General features: G+C 51.7%; 8 protein-coding genes across 8 annotated transcripts; 1 reads left to right on the top strand and 7 right to left on the bottom strand.

Moving 5' to 3' along the window:
• Positions 1–77: 77 nt before the first annotated feature.
• On the top strand, positions 78–2,135 carry J3458_000659 (uncharacterized protein). Its single transcript, XM_007811619.2, has one exon. The coding sequence runs from the start codon at positions 115–117 to the stop codon at positions 1,999–2,001; it is 1,887 nt and encodes a 628-aa protein (XP_007809810.2). The 5' UTR covers positions 78–114; the 3' UTR covers positions 2,002–2,135.
• A 70-nt stretch (positions 2,136–2,205) lies between these two features.
• Positions 2,206–3,413, bottom strand: J3458_000658 (uncharacterized protein; the record flags this gene model as incomplete). The annotated part of the gene is made up of 3 exons (XM_007811620.2): positions 2,206–2,343; positions 2,438–3,249; positions 3,371–3,413. 3 exons carry the CDS (start codon positions 3,411–3,413, stop codon positions 2,206–2,208), a joined length of 993 nt encoding a protein of 330 aa, XP_007809811.2.
• Positions 3,414–4,161: 748 nt separating this feature from the next.
• On the bottom strand, positions 4,162–7,840 carry J3458_000657 (uncharacterized protein; the record flags this gene model as incomplete). Its single annotated transcript, XM_066116265.1, has 3 exons — positions 4,162–5,542; positions 5,601–6,547; positions 6,621–7,840. 3 exons carry the CDS (start codon positions 7,838–7,840, stop codon positions 5,142–5,144), a joined length of 2,568 nt encoding a protein of 855 aa, XP_065978147.1. The 3' UTR covers positions 4,162–5,141.
• A 5,080-nt stretch (positions 7,841–12,920) lies between these two features.
• Positions 12,921–14,226, bottom strand: EFM7_2 (Protein N-terminal and lysine N-methyltransferase efm7). The gene has a single exon (XM_007811622.2). It carries the CDS (start codon positions 14,102–14,104, stop codon positions 13,226–13,228), a length of 879 nt encoding a protein of 292 aa, XP_007809813.2. The 5' UTR covers positions 14,105–14,226; the 3' UTR covers positions 12,921–13,225.
• A 694-nt stretch (positions 14,227–14,920) lies between these two features.
• EFM7_1 (Protein N-terminal and lysine N-methyltransferase efm7) lies at positions 14,921–16,328 on the bottom strand. The gene has a single exon (XM_066116264.1). It carries the CDS (start codon positions 15,916–15,918, stop codon positions 15,100–15,102), a length of 819 nt encoding a protein of 272 aa, XP_065978146.1. The 5' UTR covers positions 15,919–16,328; the 3' UTR covers positions 14,921–15,099.
• Positions 16,329–16,640: 312 nt separating this feature from the next.
• On the bottom strand, positions 16,641–17,003 carry J3458_000654 (uncharacterized protein; the record flags this gene model as incomplete). The annotated part of the gene is made up of 1 exon (XM_066116263.1): positions 16,641–17,003. One exon carries the CDS (start codon positions 17,001–17,003, stop codon positions 16,641–16,643), a length of 363 nt encoding a protein of 120 aa, XP_065978145.1.
• A 218-nt stretch (positions 17,004–17,221) lies between these two features.
• Positions 17,222–18,485, bottom strand: J3458_000653 (uncharacterized protein; the record flags this gene model as incomplete). The annotated part of the gene is made up of 1 exon (XM_007811623.2): positions 17,222–18,485. Exon 1 carries the CDS (start codon positions 18,332–18,334, stop codon positions 17,222–17,224), a length of 1,113 nt encoding a protein of 370 aa, XP_007809814.1. The 5' UTR covers positions 18,335–18,485.
• Positions 18,486–19,055: 570 nt separating this feature from the next.
• J3458_000652 (uncharacterized protein) lies at positions 19,056–21,599 on the bottom strand. The gene is made up of 2 exons (XM_007811624.2): positions 21,061–21,599; positions 19,056–20,952 (listed from the first exon to the last, which is right to left on the bottom strand). Exons 1-2 carry the CDS (start codon positions 21,090–21,092, stop codon positions 19,359–19,361), a joined length of 1,626 nt encoding a protein of 541 aa, XP_007809815.2. The 5' UTR covers positions 21,093–21,599; the 3' UTR covers positions 19,056–19,358.
• Positions 21,600–22,955: the final 1,356 nt, after the last annotated feature.

Raw genomic sequence — 22,955 nt, 5'->3', positions numbered from 1 at the left:
AACCTTGCCGAGACGGGACTTAAACCGCAGACTGCTAAACCGCCAGAATCTCCAACCAAACATTTGGTTGCATGAAGAAAGCATTCACCACCCCACACGCATGTATCCCATACCATGGAACCTGCGTCCCTGACAAGTCTCCCAGATGACTTGCTGCTCGACATTGTCGAATACCTCGACACCGCCCGAGACACATCACATCTCGGGCGAGTCGCCAAACGCACGCACCGTCTCGTCCAACAGGCGGGTTGGAAAACATTCGTCAAGACGAGATTCCCGTCCTTGAGGGTGCCACACAGCAACGAGTGTTCATGGAGCAACGTTGCCGATACACTTTCCTACCTCGACCGATGCTGGGACAAGCGCGCCATCCAGCTCAGCCTATTCAGACCCCTGCCACGGCCGCGGACAAATGACGCCGCACCTCGACAGCCGAGGCAAGCGATTGACTTTCACGGCATTGTTGATGCTCATTACGTGCCGTCCTTGGACGAGGAGGTGGTTGCCTTGGGGGCCGGTGAGGATCTCCATGTGCGATGGGGCGGCGATGCCACGCAGACGTGGAAGAGTGTCCTGGGGGCGAGCACGACCACGAAATACGCCCCCGGCACGGGTGACGCTACGTGCTTGAACATCATTGAGAGGCGTGCCGGGCTCCCAGAGATTGTGGTCGGACGAGCCAACGGCGACGTCCAGGTCCTCTCGGCCGCAAACAACAAGTCCTTTGGCCAGCCGACCAAGACGGTTATCAAGCTGGACGGGCGGCAGGATGCGCATCTACAGACGCCGTTTAGCATTTCCCCGGGTCGCCTGGCCGTCGCCTGCACGGACTGGCAGCCCGACACAGACATGCTGGCGACCTGCCGCAGCTCGCATCTTCACTTGTACAACATCCCCCCCGAAAGGGATGCGGACCCCGAACCACTCGCCTACCATGACTTGTCCAAAGACGGGCCCGGCAACGAGGAATCCCTGATTCGAGACGTCAAGTTTCTGGGAAAGACCAACGTTGCCGTGGCCCTGGGGGGAAGTTCCCAGCCCATTCAGTACGGCACCATCCGCCCTACGGGGGTGGACTTTGCGCCGGCGTCGCTCAACCCCGACGCATGCGACGGACGAGACGGCAGGCTTCAGCTCGCGGCGCCCGGCGAGGTGACGAGCGTATGGTCGATACAGGCGGTCGGGCACAGGGCGAACAGCAACCTGCTCCTGAGTTCCTGGCACGACGGGTCCTTCCGGCTGATGGATGTCCGGACGCCCTCGCCTCACGACGCCATATACAGGGATAATTTCCAGCCATACCATGCGGGGGGGCCTCTGCTCGTCTACGGAACCGAGAGGTTTGTTTCCGGGAACAATAATGCCCCGATACTGAGGTTCTTCGACTTCCGCTTCCCCAAGCCGTACTTTCACTCTGCGGCCTTGCCGTGTTCGCCGCGCGAGCCACGGCCCAAAGTCGCGTGTTCGTCCGGAGAGCCGTTCGACGACACGACTGCGATTTGGGGGTGCGAGCCCGGGAACAGTCGCCGGTGCACCTGGCACACGGCCATGGAGTCGCCCTGCTTCAGACAAGACACCACACTGTGGCTGGGGCACCGTGGTATGGACCGTGTCTTCTCGCTGGCAAAGGCGTCAGACGCATCGGATAAGTTCTACCTGGGACTCCGGGGAGCCATTGTAGAGGCGCAGCTGGTTTTGGAACAAGATATCCCTACTCGCCGGCAGAGTGTGCATCGTTGCCCCGCCGGCTGGCGAGTGTCGGCGGCGCCGAACGCTGCCATGGCCAACACAGGCATCAGCTTGTGCACGAGCAGTGTGCACGAGGGAACCCATGGGGACTTGCGCAACGGAATGCCTGAGATTCTGCACCACTACGATGGGTCGCCAAGGAAAAAGGGCCTTCGTGAGTTACTAGACCCCCCGGAAGGGACGCGGTTTGATACTGCTTGGCGACAGCAGGCGGCGGCTAGGCATAGGGGACACTCATCGAGGCGGTTTTAGAAGCATCTCGTGTTGGAATGGGCGAGTTTGGGCTTTTTTTTTGACATGGGGCGTTTTGGGCATAGATTATACGCTGAACGACATTACGGTACAGGTGGGCAGAGTGTGGTAGAAAAGGCGGTATAAAGTAAAAGACATGGTTCAAATCAAAAGTGTATTTGTATATGAGACGACCGTTTCGTTAAACCACATGTAAAGGAAATCTTACAACTTGGACTCGGGGACAATAATTGCTGATTTCTCCTTGAAGGCTTGCTCAGCTTCCTTCTCGATGCGTTTCACCAGCACGTCACACGTGGGGACGTCGTGAATGAGACCCATGACAGGGCCGGTGGTCCAGACCTTGCATCACCACAGGTTAGTACACAAGACGAATTCTCAGGACACACATGTGAATGGAACCGGACTCGTCCCAGCGGGGAGGGTAAAAACATACACCGTACTCTGGGTCACCATTGACAAACACCTCCTTCCCTCTCTTGCCGCTAACCAGAGGCGCAATTTCGCTGAACTCGCCGGTTTGGCTCTCCTTTTCAATCTTGAGCGCCTCGAGGGCAACCTTGTTCTTGAACAGGCGGCTGGTGTTGCGCCATCTTCTCAGGAGCAGAGTGGTGTCGTGCTCATCGCTCTTGACAATGGCCTCTTTGATGTTCTGGTGCACGGGGGCCTCGACGGTAGCCATGAAGCGTGTGCCCATGTTGATACCCGACGCACCGAGCAACAGGGCAGCGGCCAGGCCGTGGCCGTCGGCAAAACCACCGCTGGCAATGAAGGGGACCTTGAGGGTCTGACGAGCTCTGCCCAGCAAAATAAAGTTGGTGATGTCGCTCTCGCCAACGTGGCCGGCACACTCGAAGCCGTCAATGGACAGGAAGTCGACGCCGAGCTTGACGGCGCTCTGGGCATGGCGAATGGTGGTGCACTTGTGGAGGACAATGACGCCAGCCTTCTTCAGCTGCTTGATGACGGGGCCGGGAGAGTTGCCTGCCGTCTCGACAATCTTGATACCCTCGTCAATGATGGCCTGGGCGTAGGCGCCGTAGTCCGGAGGGACCATGGCGGGGAGGAGAGTGATGTTGACGGCGAAGGGCTTCTTGGTAAGGGTGCGGCACCGGCGGATTTCGTCGCGGAGGGCTGCGGGCGTAGGGAAGATGAGGGCCGTGATAATGCCCAGACCGCCGGCGTTGGAGACGGCCGAGGCGAGGTCTGCGGTACCGACGTGCATCATGCCGCCTTGGACGACGGGCACTGCGTAAGACATTAGCACTTGGGAAGTCTTTTGGCGGCCACGAAGCATGTGAGCGGCACTGCCGTGATGGCCGTTGCAAGTAGACGCTCTCTGTAGCTTCAGAATCCAGAAGACACATACCGCGGATGCCCAGCCGCTTAGTCAACTCGGTAACAATAGGCATGGTCGCTTCGTTACTCGGCTACGGATTCGTGATATTGCTCGATGGTGAGGATGCTACCTGAGGCTCGTGACGACAAGCGGATAGCTATCGCAGTAATTGTGGTTGGTGTTTTCTATGCCGACAGACAAGCACGCTAGCTCAAGTGTTTATAATGGTGTACCAAAGACGCAAAAAAGGCTCAAAATCTATATTTGAAAAAAGGACAGAAATCTCTCTGGTAAAATACAACAGCACAAGAGGCAAATGATTGTAAACCAGCCTGCACCGGCTGTGGTCTCGTTGCGTGGCCGAACGACCACGGCAATCCTGCTGCATTATTGGCCCCGAGCCAGCCAAGCCGAGGTTGCGACAGGCACAACTCCACAGTGGCTCCAGCTGACGTCGCATGCCCCAGGTGGGCACGCGGGTTGCAAAAAAGACCGCACACCCCGCACCCACAACCACACACAGAGGTGTGCGGCCTTTTTTGCAACCCGCGTGGTGGGCAAGTCCAGCCAAGCCCCACCACTTGCCCACCCCATTTCTACCCACGCAAGGCACGTATTTCCATGCGGCCCTCTCACATGCTAATGAATGGTCGGATTTCGGACCATGTACCCATTTGCGGAGGACCGTCCGCCTTCTCCAGATCCTCAAGGACCCAGGACCCTTCCCCGGGCAGGGCTTTTCAGTAAACTCCGAGCCTGGTTCACTGGTTCGCTCCTGGACTTGATGAGGAGGTCGCATCCGTGATCCCGTCGGCAACCCCCCGCAAATTGCATCATGATACCACATTCGATTGGATGCCATGGACACGGCGAGGACACTCTGGCGGTCAGCATACTATACACGTTTCCTGCCATGCTACGGAGAATCCAGTCTCTAGTACGAGAAGGGACCATCGTTTTCGCACTTGGCTAGATCGCACATCTTATCATCCATCAACCAACATCCAACATGGTCAAAGTTTTCCGTCACGAGAGCTCTTACCGCATCATATGTTGTGTCAACTCTGCAAAGCTCGTCTCAAGGAAGGCATTACCAGACGTCACACCAACGGTCCGGTACTCCCGACTTCGAAGTCGATCCTACAAACTATGATTTCGGGTGATTTGAGTCCAACTTGAACAAAGACAGTGTCCTCCGGTTTAACCGTCCAGCAGACCCCGTATCAAGTTACGGCCATGTAGCCATTCCAGGGTACGGCACCGAAGCTAAACCTACGAGAGTGACGCTACGCCAACGCATATGACGCATTCTTCGACATTAAGCCCCTTGAACGCAACTAAGATCAGAGCCCACGGTATTTTCTCTTGCGCTTCGAGCAAAGGAAATCCATCGTTCAAACATCAGCTCAGGGCACAATATAGTGGACAATGGCCGTGGCCCTGGATAGCACTACAGTAAAATGACCCAGTGCCAATATCTATGGAGAATCCTCATGCTATTGCGGTCATCTTGGCGCGCTATTGCGGCTCATCGACTGCCTTGGAATGGGATACAGCCGATGAAACTCAGACATATACAGTCGAGCCAGCTCGTCGCAATTGATAAATAATCAGAATATCAAACCTGCCCTCTCGTGTGTAAGACCTACCACTGACATTACATGGAGAGAATATCTATACTTTATGGCTCCGCCATACGCCGACGAGCGCCAGACACAATTTATTCCCTGCAATGCTTAGACTATATACACCTTTTTTTTCGCCTCATAAATCATCAGGTCAAAAACATCATGAATGATCGTTAAGTTATGCCAGCTTCAGGCGCCATCCTAGCCATAGAGGGGTTACGTTCTCGCGGTTTGTCCACAAGATCAGCATAACTAGCTAGGCTTGCGCCCATTACTTTAACCATGTCAAATATATGCACTCCTTTAAAAGCTTCTGCCCATAATCGAACGACAGCACTTGCAAGTTGCCTCAATTTTGCACCGTCGCTAGCCACCATTTCCACCGGACCAGAAATCGAACTGGGCCCAGCAAGTGAAGGATCGATGGGAACTGCGAATTCCGTTTCATCCAACATACGTCGAATGTTTTGCAAGAGATTCCTCTCTTCTGGTGATGGTGCTGGATCTGATGGTGTGATTGCAGATAGCGTGACAAGCCATTTAGCTAGTAAAATCGCACATTCGAAGTTGCAGACTAGTATTGATCAGTTAATACGAGCACCCAAGATAGCCGTAGCTGGCAAGATACGAACGTGCGTGTTGTATGCTCCATTCAGCAGACTTTGCTCTTGCAACGTAATTGACACCAGCCTTGACAAGCATAGACAGGACATGAACCGCCTCAAACACCGCTCGGTGTAGTCTTAAGCTGCGATGTAACAAAGGCGTACTATTTAGCGCCGATGCGATCGCCATCGAGTCTCTTGTTTCAAGAGCACGGCTTGGAGGGATGTCCGTATGTAAGCGGATATACGCCAGCCGTAGAAGAGCAGTGGCGTTGAACGCAAGCGACCCCCCGGAGCTCGGGTCAGTGTTCATTGAAAGTCCAGACTCTGCGGCCCGAATCTGGTGACGATGTCCGAAGCTAGTCTGCCACACTCGCAGTGCCTGCGATACCTCCTCAACATCCTCCGGTTTCAATGTTCGTTGAACATCGTATGACGAGCCAGCGGCAAACGACGTCTGTTTCAAAAGATATATGTGTTGAATTAAAGCATGGATTAATATATAATGACCAAGAGAGGAGAGATGGTTTGGCAGGCCTTGGGTAGTGCGACCGAATAGTCGTGAGAAGGCCCCGTGTACCGTGATATCAGCCACAGGAGTAGTCTGCCGCAGTTCTTGCCATTGCCAAGCAGATTCAGCTCTCCAAAGTCTTGATCGTGCTGGCATGTACAAATTAAGCTCAGCGGTAAGAAGTAGTGGCGGTATATCATATGCCGTGCTACATAGGTTGAAGAAACAAAAGGCGATTAGTTTTGTTCGATTGGCACCTTCTAGTCGTATCCACGTGTCCCATTCATTGAGAGACGATGGGCTGGTCTCTACGTTCAGACTTTCCTCGCGGATAAGAATTGCCAAATTGCTCTGCAAAGACAAAGCTTCTTGAAGAATTGTTTTGGCCCCCCACAGGCCAACGGCAAACAGGAGGAGTACTGCCTGGATGGTTTCGAGTCTGGCTCCTGGCGTATTGGGAGAGCTGGGTAACAGTTTAGCTGGAATTCCGAACTAGTGGAAAGCCGCGACTTTTAGTGCATGTTGTGAGAACTTACTATGGCTCGCGATGGGTATCATGTGTGACGGTTCGTTCGGATTGGGCCGATGCAAACGAGTGCCTATAGCTTATGCTAGGGGACGGTCTTGTTGAGTGCGGGCTATAGGATGCGGCTGTTGGCAGCAAGGCATGTACTTCGGAGCTGTGTCTCCTCCTAATTTGTTCCATTGCAACGGTTTTAGCCGCATACCATAACGCATAACCCCTATTGTTCTCGAATCTGTACTGAGCACCTACTGCCAGTATTGCCAGAAGCAACTCCGGAGCCATGTCGACAGGAACCAGGGTAGGTAAATGCAGGAATGGTAAGTGGTCGTGGATTCCGCCGATGTAGCCCTCGAAAAATCGTGACATTGTGTGACGAGACGGAAAGATGAAATCATTTGGCAAAACAGCTGAAAACTCGTCGAGATGACTCTTCATTATATTATAATCTGTGACCGAAATTCGGAGTAGATTTGTTCTTAACGAGTCTTCATGCAACCGCTGCCCTGTATCAATCGGTTCTCGGATATCAGGGGCGAGAGAACCGAAGCGAGAAGGGAGCTGTGACGAAGGCCGAGAGTTGCCTCTCGGATTCAGTTGTCCGGGCGTCCTTGCCCACATACTAAACTGTTGATCGGACTCAAAATGCGGGGGCAAAAGACATGCAGAGCCAGCGATCTCATCCAAAAAAAGGTTGTAATCGTCGTAAACCGGTTGCGGAGGCTGGGTTGCAAAGCCTGACGATAACACGGGCTCGGATTCTTCGTGGCGAGGACGCTCAGAATAACCTCCCATGGGTCCATCGAAGCTTTTGACTCTGCCATGATGAACAGTCTCCCGCTGCGACATGTCGTTTAACATCGGTGGTATTGTATTAACCTCTGTCGCCAAAGCAGCATCCGAGAGAACATCAAGATTACAGGCGACAGATCGTGGAGTAGCAGCACGGGGATCTTGTGCGAGGTGATGGTGGCCAGATCCAGCTCCCGGGTTGACAGCCGTGTGATGATATGCCGCCTGATGTTGTGGCGGCTCTTGATGTTGAAGTGATCCATGTTGATTAATGGAAGCTGCGTGTAATCCTATAGGTTCTGCGTCGATATGGTTGTCCGAGCTTGATGCCTTCTGGGAGGTTGTGCTAGAAGACGCTCTTCTTTGCGGCTTGCTATCTTTGTTTCCATCATTAAGGTGAACGAGTTTCTCATGCCTGACGAGAAGATCACTGATGTCCATATAAGTATACTTCTTTCCTAATTAAGTACGGGATGGGGTACAAGACAAGTCAAGTTGGTGAAAGGTGAATACAAGGCGGTGATAATGCATATATATGTGGGTATATATATAGAACGGGCGTGCGTAACAGAGAAACCCAGGGCAGGCCCTTGTGGAGTAGGAGTTGGAACAGCTCCCACATGCTACAGGACACCGCCTGTGCTCCTGTGTGCTTGGTTGTTTGGTGTTGGCGCAGGTGCTGGTGAGGGGGGAAGAAGTATCAACTACTGGTGCATGTCTGAGGGACGTGGCAATGACGCTCGAGGTAGGCAGGTGGCATATAACTTACCGTCGTCCAAACGTTTTCCCACAGCGGTCCCAGGTGCAACCAAATGGTTTCTCTTTAGTATGAGTTCTTTCATGCCGTTGAACGTGTTCAACTCGTCTATCATGGTTCATCCCGTTGACATTAGCATAATTTTCTCTGGTTAGAGAAGTACGGAGACGAATTGATGACAGACCTGAATCTTTTGCTACAGTATTTGCACGGTAACGTTTTGGGCTTCTGGCCACGGTTTTGTCCTGGTTCACCCAAGGCAAGGCCAGCTCCTTGCACATGAGGAACACCCTCGAGCGTGTGATGTATAGGAAGCATAACGCCTAGGAAATACACAAGTATGACCAATGCCTTTGGCTCTGCATTACTCACTCCGCAGGGGAGGGTGAATATTACACACTCGGGATTTTTGGAGATGTTGGAGGAAAGAAAGGAACCTTTGTGGGGTGCCACTGAAGCACAGGAGCCTTGCCAAGTACGCAGTGGACTCGCGCTGACAGAATGAAGAGAGGCTCACGGTTGTTTCCGCCTTCCCCGTCGTGATTCCTCGTGATGTTCTGTGCTGATGATGATAGGTGGGGATATCCTTTCCTGAAGCCGAGGGCAGGGAGGGTGTGAGAAGCAACTCGCTAAGTTGCGGAAGACGATAGCCCATTCATTGGATGACGAGAAAGGCTGGGGAACCAAGCAGGGATTATGACACGAAAAGGCGGAGAAGAGCTCAAGCCTAGTCAAGAGTTTTTGACTCAGCTAAATGGCCGCGTTCTGAAGAAAAAGGACCCCTACAGCTTGAGAAGGGATCTGTCGGGATGGGGTTGGGGAGGGGGGGGGGGGGGGGGGGGGGGGGGGGGCCAGCGCGGTCATGCGTCAGGGCTTTGAATAAAGCGGTTACGGAGATGGCACTGCCAACATTCGATGCCAAACAGGTTCGCAAAATCAGAGCATTGGGTAAGGGCCAAGTTGATCAGCATGGGAAAATCAGGGGATACTCAGGAATTTCCGGAGGGCCGCAAATGCCTGTTCTTGACTTATTTGATGTTGGAGCAAAGCCGCCAAAATGCGGTGCAAACACCCATGTCCATGTCCTTACCCATGCGGCCATGCGTATGCCTACGCTCAAATGCCAAATGCCATGTGCCAGCCTGGGGGGTGTGGGAAAGCTTGCTTCCAGATTGTGTGCAAAGAACCATCCACAACATGAGGCAGGCGAGACGATGTTCTCGGAAGTTCGTAGGGAACGCGTCCCAATTGTCGCTGTTTCTTGGATGCGGAGAGCCCGGCGCCTAGGGATCTTTGCTGCAGCCTGCAATATCCAAGCTTCATGTGGGGGCACAATCGGGTATTCTCCCCATGGGGCTAAACCTGGGGTCAACTCCGCATTGGAGAAGGTGGGTACCTATTGAGCCACGGCGTGCGTTCTGGTACGGTCGCACATTAGATTAACTCCGCAAAATCCCGCTAAATTGATTTTTACACTTTAGGGTTATTACTCTTTTTATTAAAATAAATCTTATAAAAATCATAAAAAATTAAGTTTTAATATTTTTAAATATATTTATAAGTTTAATAATTTATTTCATTTTTTATTATTTTTTTTATTTTTTAAGTTTTTTTAAAAATAACCCTAAAATAACCCTAACCCTAATATATAATTTTTAATAGTAAAAATATTTTAAAAAATTAAAATAAAATAATTATAAAATTTTATAATAAAAATTATATATTATATGATTTTAAGAGAATTATTCAAAATTATCTTATATTTTTTTAAGTAAATTTTAAGTAGTAAAAATTAATTTGGCAGGATTTTGCGGAGCTTAGCTAATGTGCGACCGTATTCTGGGACAGGACAGCGATGCAGGCATGCCTCACTTGGCAACTCGCAACGATGCCATCCACTTGTGTTGACCGCACTGACGGAGCACATCATAGCCGCAGCCAAACGAGTCTCGGGACACAATGGCACACCGAGCTCTGCAGAACTGCTCCAATACCGGCGAGCCGGTCACGAAGCCGGGCTTGCATGCTTACTCGTCTTTCCATCCTCCATTAGCGCCGTCGGAAAGCTAAATCTGCGTCCGTACTGACAATTCCCCATGCAGTGGCGCTCATGTTGCGTGGTGCACTGGATGGAGGGTTCTCAAGAACCTTCCAACATCGACAACGATTTAGCACATATGAACGACGGAGAAAAAACTGGGCGGCGATGAGGATCCATGTTGTATTACTGAGGCTCTCTGGTGCTCCGGCCTTGCGACGAAACAGCTATTCCGACACCCTGACCCTACTGAGGTGTGTCGATCGCAGTACTTTGTAAGTTTAGCCTTGTCTGCAAGGTGTTAGTTATTATTAGATAGTCTGTGGAAGGGCTGGTGCAACGCTCCCCTCCTCTGAAAACGAGCTATAACGACGGGGTAGACAACCAGTGTAAGCCCGTTGATAAGGGGCGAATTGAGATTGGCGGTTCAGGCTCACAATGCAGGAGGTCGTGTGCTGTCCTCGCCCACTACGCTGTTCTTCTCTCCTCTAAAGACATCTCTAACGGCGTCCTAAAGAAGTTGATGTTGATCAAGCCTTGGCCCTCATCACACACATGACGCCGCTCTGATATTACCGCATCATCGCAGCTAGTGTACATAGAGCAGGGCGAGGGTATGTCGGTCGGGCCTTTAATGTTCAAACAATTAGCTGTGCCAAGATGTGATATTGTAGGAGTTAGCTGGTACATTCTGAACATTACTCACAGTCTCACACACTGCAGATTGCGTCGACTTTGTTGTCATAGCGTGGGGGGCCAGCTGCCCAAACCTGGCCTCCGAGTTGGCTGAGCCAAGATTCCCTTCTGAGTGGCAGCTATGAAGGTGCGTTCGGTTCCAATCACGTCATCCCACAGCCTCATATTTGTAGTATGTCGCAGTTTGGACCATTTCCAGCGTCAGCGGGGTGTCCTCAACGCTCGTCATTGTTTTTTGTCTTAGCTATTGTAAGAAGGAAACGCGGGGCGTCTGCGGCTAGGCATTGGTGGCAGACAGGCATACGCGTGGCCGTTAGACGATTTCAATTTGCTGCGTGTCCCAATAGTCTCAGAGCGGATGCTGTCAGATGGAAATCAACAGGCTTAGCAAACGTGCAGCCCCCTGAGCTCCCAGGCAGCACCTCGCAGGTGCAATAACCAGCCGATATGAGGAGCCTCAGATCCGTCTTGGGCATTGCTCACATCTGTCGGCCATGAGGCGTCATCCTAGCATTGATCATTGTCGGCGCGGTATGATAAAAGATGCGACATGGTTTACGTTTACGAACTTCCCAAGACGAGCCGGGAAAGCACATGGTGTGGTATCGGTCGAGTCATGTGAAGCTGGCAATCGCTCCTTCCCCCATAGTGTTGTAAACCTGCATGTTGTGTCAGTTTGAGTCTTGACTCTATCTAGCTTCGCGCGCCGAGGGGTTTCTTGGTGACATTTACCACGCACATCATCCATCACAAGACAGGTTATCATAATTTTTATTCAATTCATTAGCCTCATAAACTGCCTATGACAATTTAAGTCCTGTATTGTCATAGCCACTAGTATGCTCCGACCAGAATCAGAGGCCGAGCCTAGGTGCCTACCTACTTTGCAAGAACCTGTTAACGGCAGGTGTGGCCATCGCGCATTCCATTCCTTACTAACAACCTAGAATCGCTCTCTTGATTTTCAATATCAAGAAACACTCTCACTCCGGAGTCTGCCCTACAATAATACAGTCAGCAAATCCAAGTTTATTGGATATTCCACATCACATTGCCTCAGACTGCCACGTCCCCAAGTCCATGTTTCCACAGAATACGACTGTGTACCTTCCCAATGCGAGAGGGGAGATAAAATGTATGCGCGATGCATGGCTCAAGACCAGCATGGTCCCCGTGCATAGGAAACAGCACAGAGAAGACGAAATGCGACCCCAAGGCAACACCCGACCCCCCGCATAGCATTCTCGCTGAACAAGCTAATGATAACTACCATGCGGCGCAAGAGCCAATTTCCCCCTGATGACCTGGCACAAGTGTACGTAGGAGCGGAAACGTCGGCGTGCTTGGAACCAAGACGACTTAGGATCTATTCTCGATATGGAGGGACTGGCTAGGCCAGACAGGATTTTCGACTCCAATACGACGATGCAAATATCTCCACCTACTTGCTTGTCGCTAGTGAGCATCTCGCATAGAGTAAGTTTTGCCGCCAGGTGCATAGTTTGCCGTCCCCGACGTCGAAGATTTCAAGGTCGTCTTCCGTCAGTTCATCTCGATGCGGTGTTAATACGTATTTGCCTAACCCACGCTGCGCATGTCTCATGATCAATTAGCATCCGATAAACATGGCCTGTCACCATTAACAAAACCTAACCATTCTGAAGCTTAGGTGCTAGGATATGAAACCAATCCACATGCGCCATTGATGGATGAATATTCCCCTATTCATTGCCCATTATACACCAAAGCTTACGGTACTATGGGAATATTACACAATAATCCGTAGCACATCACGTCGGTACATTTCGGTAAGTATGTGTTCTATTTGGGGAAAAGTGTGTTGTAGCGCTTCTGCAATACAACCAAGTTTACCAATCCCACCATGTCCGACTTGCACCGCTAGCTCTCACACGAGTACCAATATCACGTTAAAAAGAGATATTGCGATAGCATGACACCGATCAGGGGAAAGGAGATTATTCCGATGAATAAAAACACATATTGTTAGACTATGCTATAAAATGTAAGCATACACAAGCCCAGCCCTCCTCCTCAGGTATCCTCGGTTTGTCCCGCGAGAGCCTACTAACTACGCAAGATTACGGTTGGCAATATGGACTACTCGAAATACTTGTAGTTCTTGAATATATGAACCATGTAGCCGACAACTAAGAATTATGACACCCCCGTATGTGAGATTTCTAAATACAGACCCCTTTCCTATCAAAACCATCACGCATACTTGTTCCAAGTCTCCCCCCACCCCAAAACAAAAAAAAAAAGGTCTTTTCTCAACTTTTTCCACAGAATTTGAACCCATGGTCGAATCCATCACTTATCCCTGTAGAGAATATCCGACGTCACCACTCTCACTACCCAATTTAACCAGTCTAGCGCGCATTTCCTCAGCCCGCTGTCTCTCACCATCGCTCAGCTTAGAGAAGTCAACCTTGTCGACATAGCCGCCAATGCCATGCTGTAAGACGTTGCGGGCACGGAGCTTACTACCACCAGAGTGGCCGACAGAGCCGTGCAAAGTGACACGGTCCTTTTTCGAGTCATAGACACCACGGTGGAGGATATTGTTGTTGTAGAAGGCAATGTCTCCAGGACCCAGTTTAACAACCAGCTGTTCCGGTAGAACTTTCTCAAAAGGATCAGCATTACGCTCGGTCTCGGTTCGAGGGCGCTTGTGAGATCCGGGGATCAGGACGAGGGACTCATCCTCCCAAAGAGCAAAATTGTACTGAGCGTGAAACGCAGGACGGCCGAGACGTTCCATCTCTTCCTCGGCAGAGGCTTCAGCAGGGATATCGTCCCGGTGCCACCGAAGCTCAAAGTGCTCGTCTGGTCGGACAAGCATGTTGAAGAGCTCCATGACAAGCTCGTTGTCGTCGCACTGGAGAAGTTCACGGACGATGCTCAAGATTTCTTCAGAGAAGTACTGACGGGTGAAGATCTCGTGGCCGGGCAGATCAGGGTTCATGAGATGCTGGACACCCCAGATGCCCTTCTCAGTTGAAAAGGTCCACGGAGGGAACTGCTTGCCAACGGTCCGAATGTGTGGCCATTGACCAGACCGTCCAAGCTTCTCGACCTTTAGACTAGCTTCACGAAGTTCCTCAAGCTTCTGACCGGTGACAATGCCTCGAACAACAACGAATCCATCTCTCTCCAACTCAGCCAGATGGCCGGTTGACTTTTGGGCGGGCATATGACCAGATAGACTGGAATGCCTTTTTTTTATATTAATGATGATACAATGTGGGGTTATCTCCAAGACCGTAGGAAATGGATACGGAGGAGGTATTGCGGGGTTGAGAACGGGGAGAAAAGTCTTGGGTTTCCACAAATTACATCTTGGGAGTGGGAGAGGAGCAACTAATAATATATACGGGTAAGAAGAAACGGACGATGGGGATCATATCAGTATCCCATATCTCCAGGCGACGACGGCTCGACCCAGAATTCCGTGACGACCCGACGGGAGCCACACTAGTTGGGGCTTTCCCGTCTCGACGACCTTTTCACACAAGATGTCTGTTCAACGGTTGCTACATTTGTCTATTTCTCCACAGCCAGAGAAACCACAGTGTTGAAACCTCGCCAGAGTGACGACAACTGCCAAACCGGGTGTCGAGCACGGCCTAAACGAGCTTTGTTTCACTGTGCCTGACAAGCCTATTTGCTGCCACGAATCGGCTAGGTCATATACAGTTCAGCCGCCGTATAGATATCATCATCTCCACACTGTGACTTTCAGCGTAACGTATCATTCAAGCCAAAGGCTAACAAAACATGTCCACACTCTGACTCAAGTATCCTTTGTACTCCGTAATTCTCCGAGTTGCCTCCACAGCAGACGGCGACAAGTAGTCCTTGAGCTATTGTCTGGGGCGGCATACGCTCGGGTGGCTTTGCGGCAAACTTGGATTGATGAAGCACAATATACAATGCTATGTCATGGAGATAGCCAGCTGATGATGTTATAATTTCTAACCAAGAATTTGTAAGGGTTCTTAAAGAGTTATTGCCTTTCCTCTTTGTTGCTCTTCATATTTTCACTATCCCAGAGCTTTCTACTTGAACCCACAACATCAATTAGTGTTCGTAACTACTCCGTAAGCTAGGGCCACATGTAAACTCGCAAGCGTCTATAGAGTCATGTATCTGCCACAAGGCAACCAAAACAAGAACTTTTCTACATGTTCAACTATTACAATCTTCAACCCGCCACCGCACTATAAACCCCTTGACAGTCTTTTGCACATCCAAGTCCCCCGGATCTCCTTCAAAGAGGGGCTTCTCCAACTTCCTTTCGGAGACCTGCTCCACCTCGAGACCCGCGTTCCGAGCAACGTCGAAAAAGCCCATGTCGAGATCTTGCTTCCACGGGCGGTAAGACGTGAAGAAGACGTAGGCGGCGCTATCCCGCGACGCGCGCATGGTCTCCTTGATGGTCTTGACGAGAGCCCCGTGCTCCGAGTGTCGGAACAGCAGATCCGCAAGGACCAAGACGTCAAACCTCTGTTGCATGCCGTCACCGCGGTCGCCTTTTTGATATTCAGGCGCAAGTCTAGCAAGAAGGGGCTCCGGGTCGGCGCCCCAAACAAACCCAGCGGCGTCGATTGTCCGCTCAATATGGCCCTCGGGCTCAACTGTCGCGTTGCATTCGTCAATGTTCTTTTGCATGTTGGCCACCAGGTCGGGGTCTGGAAAATCCGTCATGACCACCTTCTTGGCTCCCAGGATGCCCGCAACCAACGACGGCAAACCAGCCCCGGCGCCCAGCTCGAGGACGGATTTGCCCTCGACCCTCGAAGGGTCTTGCTCGAAGTAATCCGATATGAACATGGCCCCATTCCACAGATGGTGCGCCTCTGTGGGACTGTGCCCGACCAGATGCAGCGTCACTTGCTTCCCATTTTGCATGCCAAAGATTTGTTTCGTAGGCGGTGGTGAAGGCGGATAGTAGTCCTCGGGGTCATCCATCAGACCCCCCGTGCCGTAGGCCTCATCTCCCTCCATGGCCGCTCAAATCAGACGCCGGAGCTGGGTTATTTTGCACCGTGCTCCGTATCGTATGTCGAAGCGGTCCACGGTCTCGATGAAAACGGGACATGCCAATCCTGACACGTTCCCGGTTCTTTGCCCAACGTGACACGGCAGAGCCTGGGGAAAATTCCCGAATGTACAGCAACACGTCCTCTGTATGTACGTCTGGATACTCTCAGACTAGGGTCCTGCACCGTAGATCACGCCCGCAGGGTTGTTGGCGCACAAAACAACCCTCATTAACCCGCCAACCCGGGCTGCCGAAAGCCACAAAACTTGGAATGAAACCTTGGGCCCCTGTCCGAAACTGGTTGCCGACGGGAATCCAAGAAGAAGAAAAAAAATCAACGGGCTTGTCTGTTTGTCGTGCCACAAGTTAAACCGTCTGTGTCAAGAGACATTTGCACAACTCCATATTCGGTAGGGTGGAAAGATTTTGGTCCCAAGAGAGTGGAGACGACGGCCAACCATGTCCAGTTAAACCAGCAGTTTCTAACTGGGCAAGTCCGTAATCAAACCTTTCGCTGCGGCGTGGCTTTTATCTTTTATCAGATGGGAACCATTTGGGAGGCCGTGATTGGGGCGGATAGAGGAACGCGGCAACCTAGACCTTATGACTACCTACGGACTGCTCTACCATGTCTTTTCCCTAACAGGAGAGCATTTTAGTCGCCTCACTCCTGTTGAATGTCATATTACATGTGTGGCTTGGTCAGATGGAACATTGCACTAGTTCGCCAATATCCTGGGGACAGCCAAAGCCAGAGGATACCTTGCACTACAAGGTTGCATTCTGCGAATATCGGATTTGACTCAGTCCATCTCGGGAGAAGTAACACGTTGCTGACAAAAGGCGGACGGAGAACTGGCCGACGAAGCGGCATGATCGCGCCCGCAGTGCTCGTCATGTGCGGAAACCTGGCGTTGCTGCCATGCAGAGCACCGTTCTCGTCAGGGTGTCTGAGGATGGTGCCAATGGTGAGGTGATGAGCTGCTCCTTCGGCTCCTTTTCGAAGAAGCAGCGGAGGTAATTTTGTATTGCGGTGACAGGTTTCCATAGACTCGCAACCGCTTTGCTGGCAAACCACCCACACGACGAGCGTGCCGACGCTTTGACAAGTAGTTTGATTCCTTCAATAACAGGAAATGATAGTAGACCAAGCAAGGGCTAGATCCAGATGGTGGCAGCCAGGTACCCGGTGCAGTCTTCAAACTCCAACCAACAAGATGGCTTGTCTGCACAAAACAAAGACCATATCCAACACCATGAGCCTCTTTATCCAAATCTCTGCTTCGCCAACTCCCGCAGCATACTAACCGTGCCCTCCTCTCTCTCCTGCCACGCCCTCCTCCTCTCCTCCATCTCCTCTCTCTTGGCCCTCTCAAACTCCTCCCTCTGTACCTGTCTTTCCGACTTGCGCTTCTGCTCCCTCTCCTTCATCCTCTTATACTCTTCCAGCTCGTCCCCTCCGCCCATAAGCTCCCTCTCATCGCCGGCCTCCAACCCGGGACTCTTATCCCTAAACTGCCTCATCTTGTCGTTCACCTCCTTCTTCTTTTCCAGTTTCCGCTCGCGCGTGCCCGGTTCCGCGCGCGGCACCAGCTCCTCCAGGCGCTCCTTTTGAACCGCCCTATCCGCCTTTCGAGCTCGCCGTAGTTCCTCGCGGTCCGCCGCCCTCTGCTCTTCCACAAGCTCATTTCGCAGCGACAGGTCCTGAAACGTCGGTGTCCTCGCGCCCACCACCTGGCGCCGGGGATCTGACGACGGCAGCGCCGGGCCGTAGTCTTGGTCGTCATCGCTGTTGTTCCCAGCCCGAGGTGTCGCTTCTTCTCGCCCCGTAGGAATCTTCTTTGACGGCTCGTCTCTCCTCTCCTCCCCGCTCACATCCCCCTCCGGTCTTGTATAGTTGGCCGTGCATTTCGCAAACATGTCCGGATCGTACCACCCCTCCGCAAGCTCGTTCCTGTTCCATTTCCCCACGAAACTCTTCCATCTGCCCTTGGCCTCCCGCTCGTCCATGTCCTCCAGATACTTCTGCTTCTGCAGATCCAGATAATACGCAAAAAGCGGCTCAAACGTGCGGTAATCCGACTTGGACAGCATTCGCGCCGAAAACGGCAAGGCCACAGGCCCGGACAGGGCTTCCGATGCATGGCGAGACCGATGATGCTCTCGGCGGTGATGGTGGTGCCTGCGTGACCGGTGTGTTCGATGCGGCTCTCTGTCTGGCGATGCACTACGGCGCTCTGATCTCCTAGTTGGCGATCGCGACCTCACTCGAGATGGCTTATAATCATTTGATGGATCTCCATGGCGATTGTCGCGGCGGCGATGCTCGCGATCTGGATGGGTGTGGTGCGTCCAATCTTCTGCACGCGAATTGGGCATGACTGCTAGGGAGCTGTTCGCCGGTCCGCTAGATATGTCTGTATCTCTGGGTGCTAGATTTTTATTTTATATGGTTCCGTTTATACTGATCTGTGCCTATGCGCCCCAGACTCCCCGCGTGGAATTTTGAGCAAGTCGTCGGTGATGAGAGTGAACGTTGGACGGTGTCTGACGTGAAGCTCTGAATATGGCAAGATATTGTCCCACTTCTTTTTTTTCCTGCACTGGCCGGTAGGTCGGTCGCCTTACACCCCGCCAGACAAACGCTTGGCCACGCCAACTGTTCAACCACTTAAATAAGCCACTACACATGTTGGCCAGATTCGATCAATTGATGTTTAAGCTTAATACACCTGTCGCTTATAAGCTTACAGTAAGTTTTGACAAACTGGTGAGCCGTTCTGACAACACGGCAGCACCCAAGCTGTTCGCACGAGAAAACCAAGATGGGGAGAAAATTGAAGCAGTTGTGTCCCTTTCCGACAACTACTCCCAGAAGTATTTTCCACAGCCTCCTCCGTTATCCATATTTCCCATCACTGTGAGGCTGCTAATGTACTCTGGAAACGCACCAGGCAGGTGGATCTGCGAGAATCTCAGATGATCGTCTTCACGATATCAAGCTTGTAGAAGTAGTCCGGATATTTATGTAACAGCATAATCATCTACAAACACAGACGGAGCACACATTTCGTACCTGCATATTAGGGCTATAAAGAACTTCAAGAGTGTTTTGAGTTGAGCAGAGCTTCTCTTCTTTCATGTTCGTCTCACGACATGGCATGTTTAACAAGCCCGCCTTTTTCTATAGCCCACCATTGTTTGGGGTTCTCGGGTATCTACAACGAAACCTTGACAGTCCTCATATATGTCCAACCTCCTAATCTGTTCCTCATAAATTCAACTACACCGTCCTTCCTATAAGCTTTCAAAGTGCTGACATTGGTCGATAGCGTCTCGCATATATCGCATCACTGTCATAGTTGGCCATGTATAAACATTTATAGTCATCGTTTTCGTTAGTTTATGCTGCAGCATCGTCGGTGCTTGACGCCGCATCAGTATTATTATGAATCGTGCAGCCAATGCACTGGCAGTCGTCACCACAAAGACAGCTTGACGTCTCTCCGGCGCATGTATCGCCAAAGGGGTAGCTGACGAAGAAAAAGTCGCTAGCAGATAAAGCCTGTTCCTCGCTCAGGCCGGAAGCGGCATCGGATGGTGTTTGAGGGGCCGCAGGTGACCATGTTCCATCCGCATTCGCCTTGATCGGGGTTGTAGTCCCATTGCTACTTGTCTTGGTCGATTCCTCCGCCTCTCCATTCGCGCCGTTAATACCGTTAGTCTGGCCATTCAGGTGAGATCCGTTGCTGTTTGTATGGGCATGCGATTTTTGTGCCTCGTCCATCATGGAAGACCAAGCAGAGCGTACATAATTTTGCGTTGCGTCGTTGTAAGGATGGGCTGCACATCCAATACACTGACAGGCATCGCCGCAGGTGCATTGATGTGACGTCCAAGATGATCCATTCGGTGTAGGCGGGGGTTGTTGCATTGGCATAGAACCTGTCATGCCAAATGCCTGGGCCCCTCCGTGCTGGAAAGCCATAGCAGCCATAAGCTGCCTCCATTGCTCGGGTTGAAGGGGCTGCAAATAAGATCCATAATGCGGGGGGTAGTTGAATATATTGGGCTGGGCATAGAAGGGATACATGCCATTTGCCATAGCCATGGGGTGTTGAAAGGGTGGAATTAAAATCCCGTTTGGCGGGAAAGGTACGCCAGGCGGAGGCATAATGCTTACTGGCTTCTTTTCTTGACCAGATGAGGATGGTGTGGACGAACAACAGCTCTTTGGTTTAGGTTCACGACCACCATTACCATTGACGCTCGGCGCAGATGGGGGTTGCGCAGGTACTGAAGAGGCATCATCCCTCTGGCTTTTGACACCATTGCTCCCTCCACAGCAGCTTTTCAGTGTCTCTGATTCTGGCTTAACAGAACCATTTACTGAGGATGCATTCTGACCGGTGGGGGGCACTCTCACGGGACCGGGCGGCATCATAGGGGCACCCATCGCGTATGGAAACATGGTGAACATGCCGGCCTCTGTCCCAAAGGAACCATCACTTGGCGTCATATCCATGGAGCTATAAAGTGACGCCTCAGACATGGGCGTCGAAGGACCGTTTGGAGTGTTCATTTGCGGTTGGTTCACCCCACTGTAAGGCGGCAAGACATTGAGTTGGTTGGCGTCCATCCTCTGAAGTCCTGCGATATCGATGGACTGTTTCCTATTCGGCCCTGCCTTTGCGCCCTGCTTTTGGACTCGAAAGCCAGCGCTTCCAAATTTGGAGGGGCTAGGGGGTGTCGTCGCGCTGCTGCTGCTCGATGCGTCCTTCTCCGACTTGGTCTCAACTACTGCGGCTGGATCTGACGTTCCGCATCGACACTTCTGTTTCCTGGGTATGGCGGCGGTGACGGCGGCGCACGAGCAAGGTCGCGATGAGGGATGCGGACAGGAGCTTAACGGGCGGCCAGGCTTCCGTACTGGAACCATAAGCCGTTCATTAGCATGTGTGCATTTCGTTGAGCGATGGCCACGAATGCAAGGCTCGCTACATATATGGCGTTAGCTACCATTGTGTGGGCGACGGGGAAAGTTGTGTGATGTGGGCAAGATATCACCGACGCAGCGGCTTTGAAATATTCAATAGGTTACGTACCAGGCCATCTTCTGCCCATTTATAAGAGGCATTGCGGAGGCGCCTAATTGACGAAGTCGTCCGGATGTTTAAACTCTATAAAGATCGCGACAAAGGAGCCAGGGCGGCCGGCAGCTAGCCGGCGTCCGTCCGGCGTCCGGAGACTTAACACGTCGAGCCGATAAAGTTCAGATGCGGCATAGATGTACTCGGCAGGTTACCCAAGAATGTGGTGATGCACTGCGTTCTTCGTCGTCGTCGTCGTCGTGGTGAGTGATTCTGGCTCCGGAAATTGCCTCGAATGGTCCGACAGCGAATGAAAAGCGCTCGGCAAAGACTCACGGTCTGGGGTGCGAAAGAGAGGGAGAAGTTGCGGCGCGACTTCGGGATGCAGAAAGGCTCGGGGCGATAACCAGTCGTGTCCCAAGATCATATGCGAGACACAGGGTCCCAGAGAAGAATAGTAGAATGATGTTCAAAGAAGCAGTCGACGCCTCGTGGCTACGCGGAGTCAAATCCGAGAGTGGGCGGCAGTACTCCGTACATTTAGCAGATACTGCCGAGATGGTCAGGCGAAGCATTGGTGGACTTGAGGAGGAGTTGGACATTTTTGAAAGCCAAAACGGCCCAGTGCCAGTTCAAGTCCAGATGTCCACTCCAGCCCACTTCCTCCCACCAGAACGATAGTGCCTACTACTTACGTACTCCGTATCCCTTTGAGTGTGCGCAGGTGCCATTTTGGTAACGACCAAGGATGTTAACCAATTAAAGACATGAGATTAAAAGATACTTAAGTCACCTAAGAATATATATGGTAAATAAAGTGCCTTATATACTAAAAGTTACAAGCATATAAGTGGCTACCCTGTTATGAACGACGTACTTAGCAAGTACTAGAGAAAAGTGGAGTATATACATAACAGGCACCTGCGCACACTCAAAGGGATCTAGGGCAGGTAGGCCAACCCAGCTGTAAATAGTCTGGTATAACTCCGTAGAAACCTCAACTAAAGAGCCGTCTCCAGGGGACATACGCCCCACTTGCGGGGCATGTGAGCCGAGTCTGCGGTCGGGATAAGAAAGACGTCCAATCTTCACAGACACCTGCATTCGAAAGCCATGCCAGAAGGTACAGAGCCTGGCAGTAGGTGCTTGGTACACCTGATCCTCGTCCAACATTGAAGCAGCTGATCTGTCCATGGTTGATTATTCCAGAGCCCTCAAGTGACCGCAGCCCCACGCTTACGGGACGTGCGCCAGGCTCCAGCTGCTCAAACACCAGACATCACGGAGTTACTTTTAGACTGAACGTTGACATTGACATTTGAACCAGACATCAAGCACCAAACACCACAAACTTCATCTCGAGATCCATCAACACGCCAACCATCTTGGCATCCCTACCGAGTATACAAACTTACAGTGCGTTATGCACAAGCCACTGGCGCCCACTCGCTCAGCCAGCAAGGTTATCAAGCCCATCGAGGCCATCCTCTGTCTGGGTCATTCACCACCCGTGACACATGCCAACCTTCCCCAAGCCCGTGGTACCCCCTTTGAAACACCCGCGCTTCTCAGCCTTTGTGGCAGGTCACTGGAGCCACTGGAGTCGCCTCAACGCGAATGGACCTTGCCCAGGAAAAAAAAAAAAAAAAAAAAGCACGAGCACTCCATCCATCTTTAAAAATCCTCGTATGATGCGATATCCAGGCCGATTGGTTCGACAAGCACAGACCGCATACCTCTAAACCGACGGGTACAGGTGTGGATTGCACCTGCACAACGAGAGCGCGCTCCCCACCAACAATCATGGGAAACGAGTTGTCCTGTTTATTTGTTTCTTTGTTTCGTTTCACAGAATCGAGAAGCAAAGAAGAAGATGAAAAAGACCCTACCGCTCTTCTCACACAGTCTAC

The sequence above is a fragment of the Metarhizium acridum genome (assembly GCF_019434415.1).
Source record: "Metarhizium acridum strain ARSEF 324 chromosome Unknown scaffold_1, whole genome shotgun sequence".
In the NCBI taxonomy this organism is placed as follows: Eukaryota; Fungi; Ascomycota; class Sordariomycetes; order Hypocreales; family Clavicipitaceae; genus Metarhizium; species Metarhizium acridum.
The sequence above is the reverse complement of the archived record's forward strand: the minus strand, read 5'-3'. Positions and strand labels throughout refer to the sequence as shown.

Excerpts from the sequence above, each read along its gene's own strand:
- EFM7_2 (XM_007811622.2), bottom strand. The coding sequence starts at position 14,104 with ATGCCCGCCCAAAAGTCAACCGGCCATCTGGCTGAGTTGGAGAGAGAT.
- J3458_000652 (XM_007811624.2), bottom strand. The coding sequence starts at position 21,092 with ATGCCTCTTATAAATGGGCAGAAGATGGCCTG. Across the intron at positions 20,953-21,060 it reads AATGGGCAGAAGATGGCCTG|CGAGCCTTGCATTCGTGGCC; the intron begins GTACGTAACCTA and ends CCATATATGTAG.
- J3458_000659 (XM_007811619.2), top strand. The coding sequence starts at position 115 with ATGGAACCTGCGTCCCTGACAAGTCTCCCAGATGACTTGCTGCTCGAC.
- EFM7_1 (XM_066116264.1), bottom strand. The coding sequence starts at position 15,918 with ATGGAGGGAGATGAGGCCTACGGCACGGGGGGTCTGATGGATGACCCC.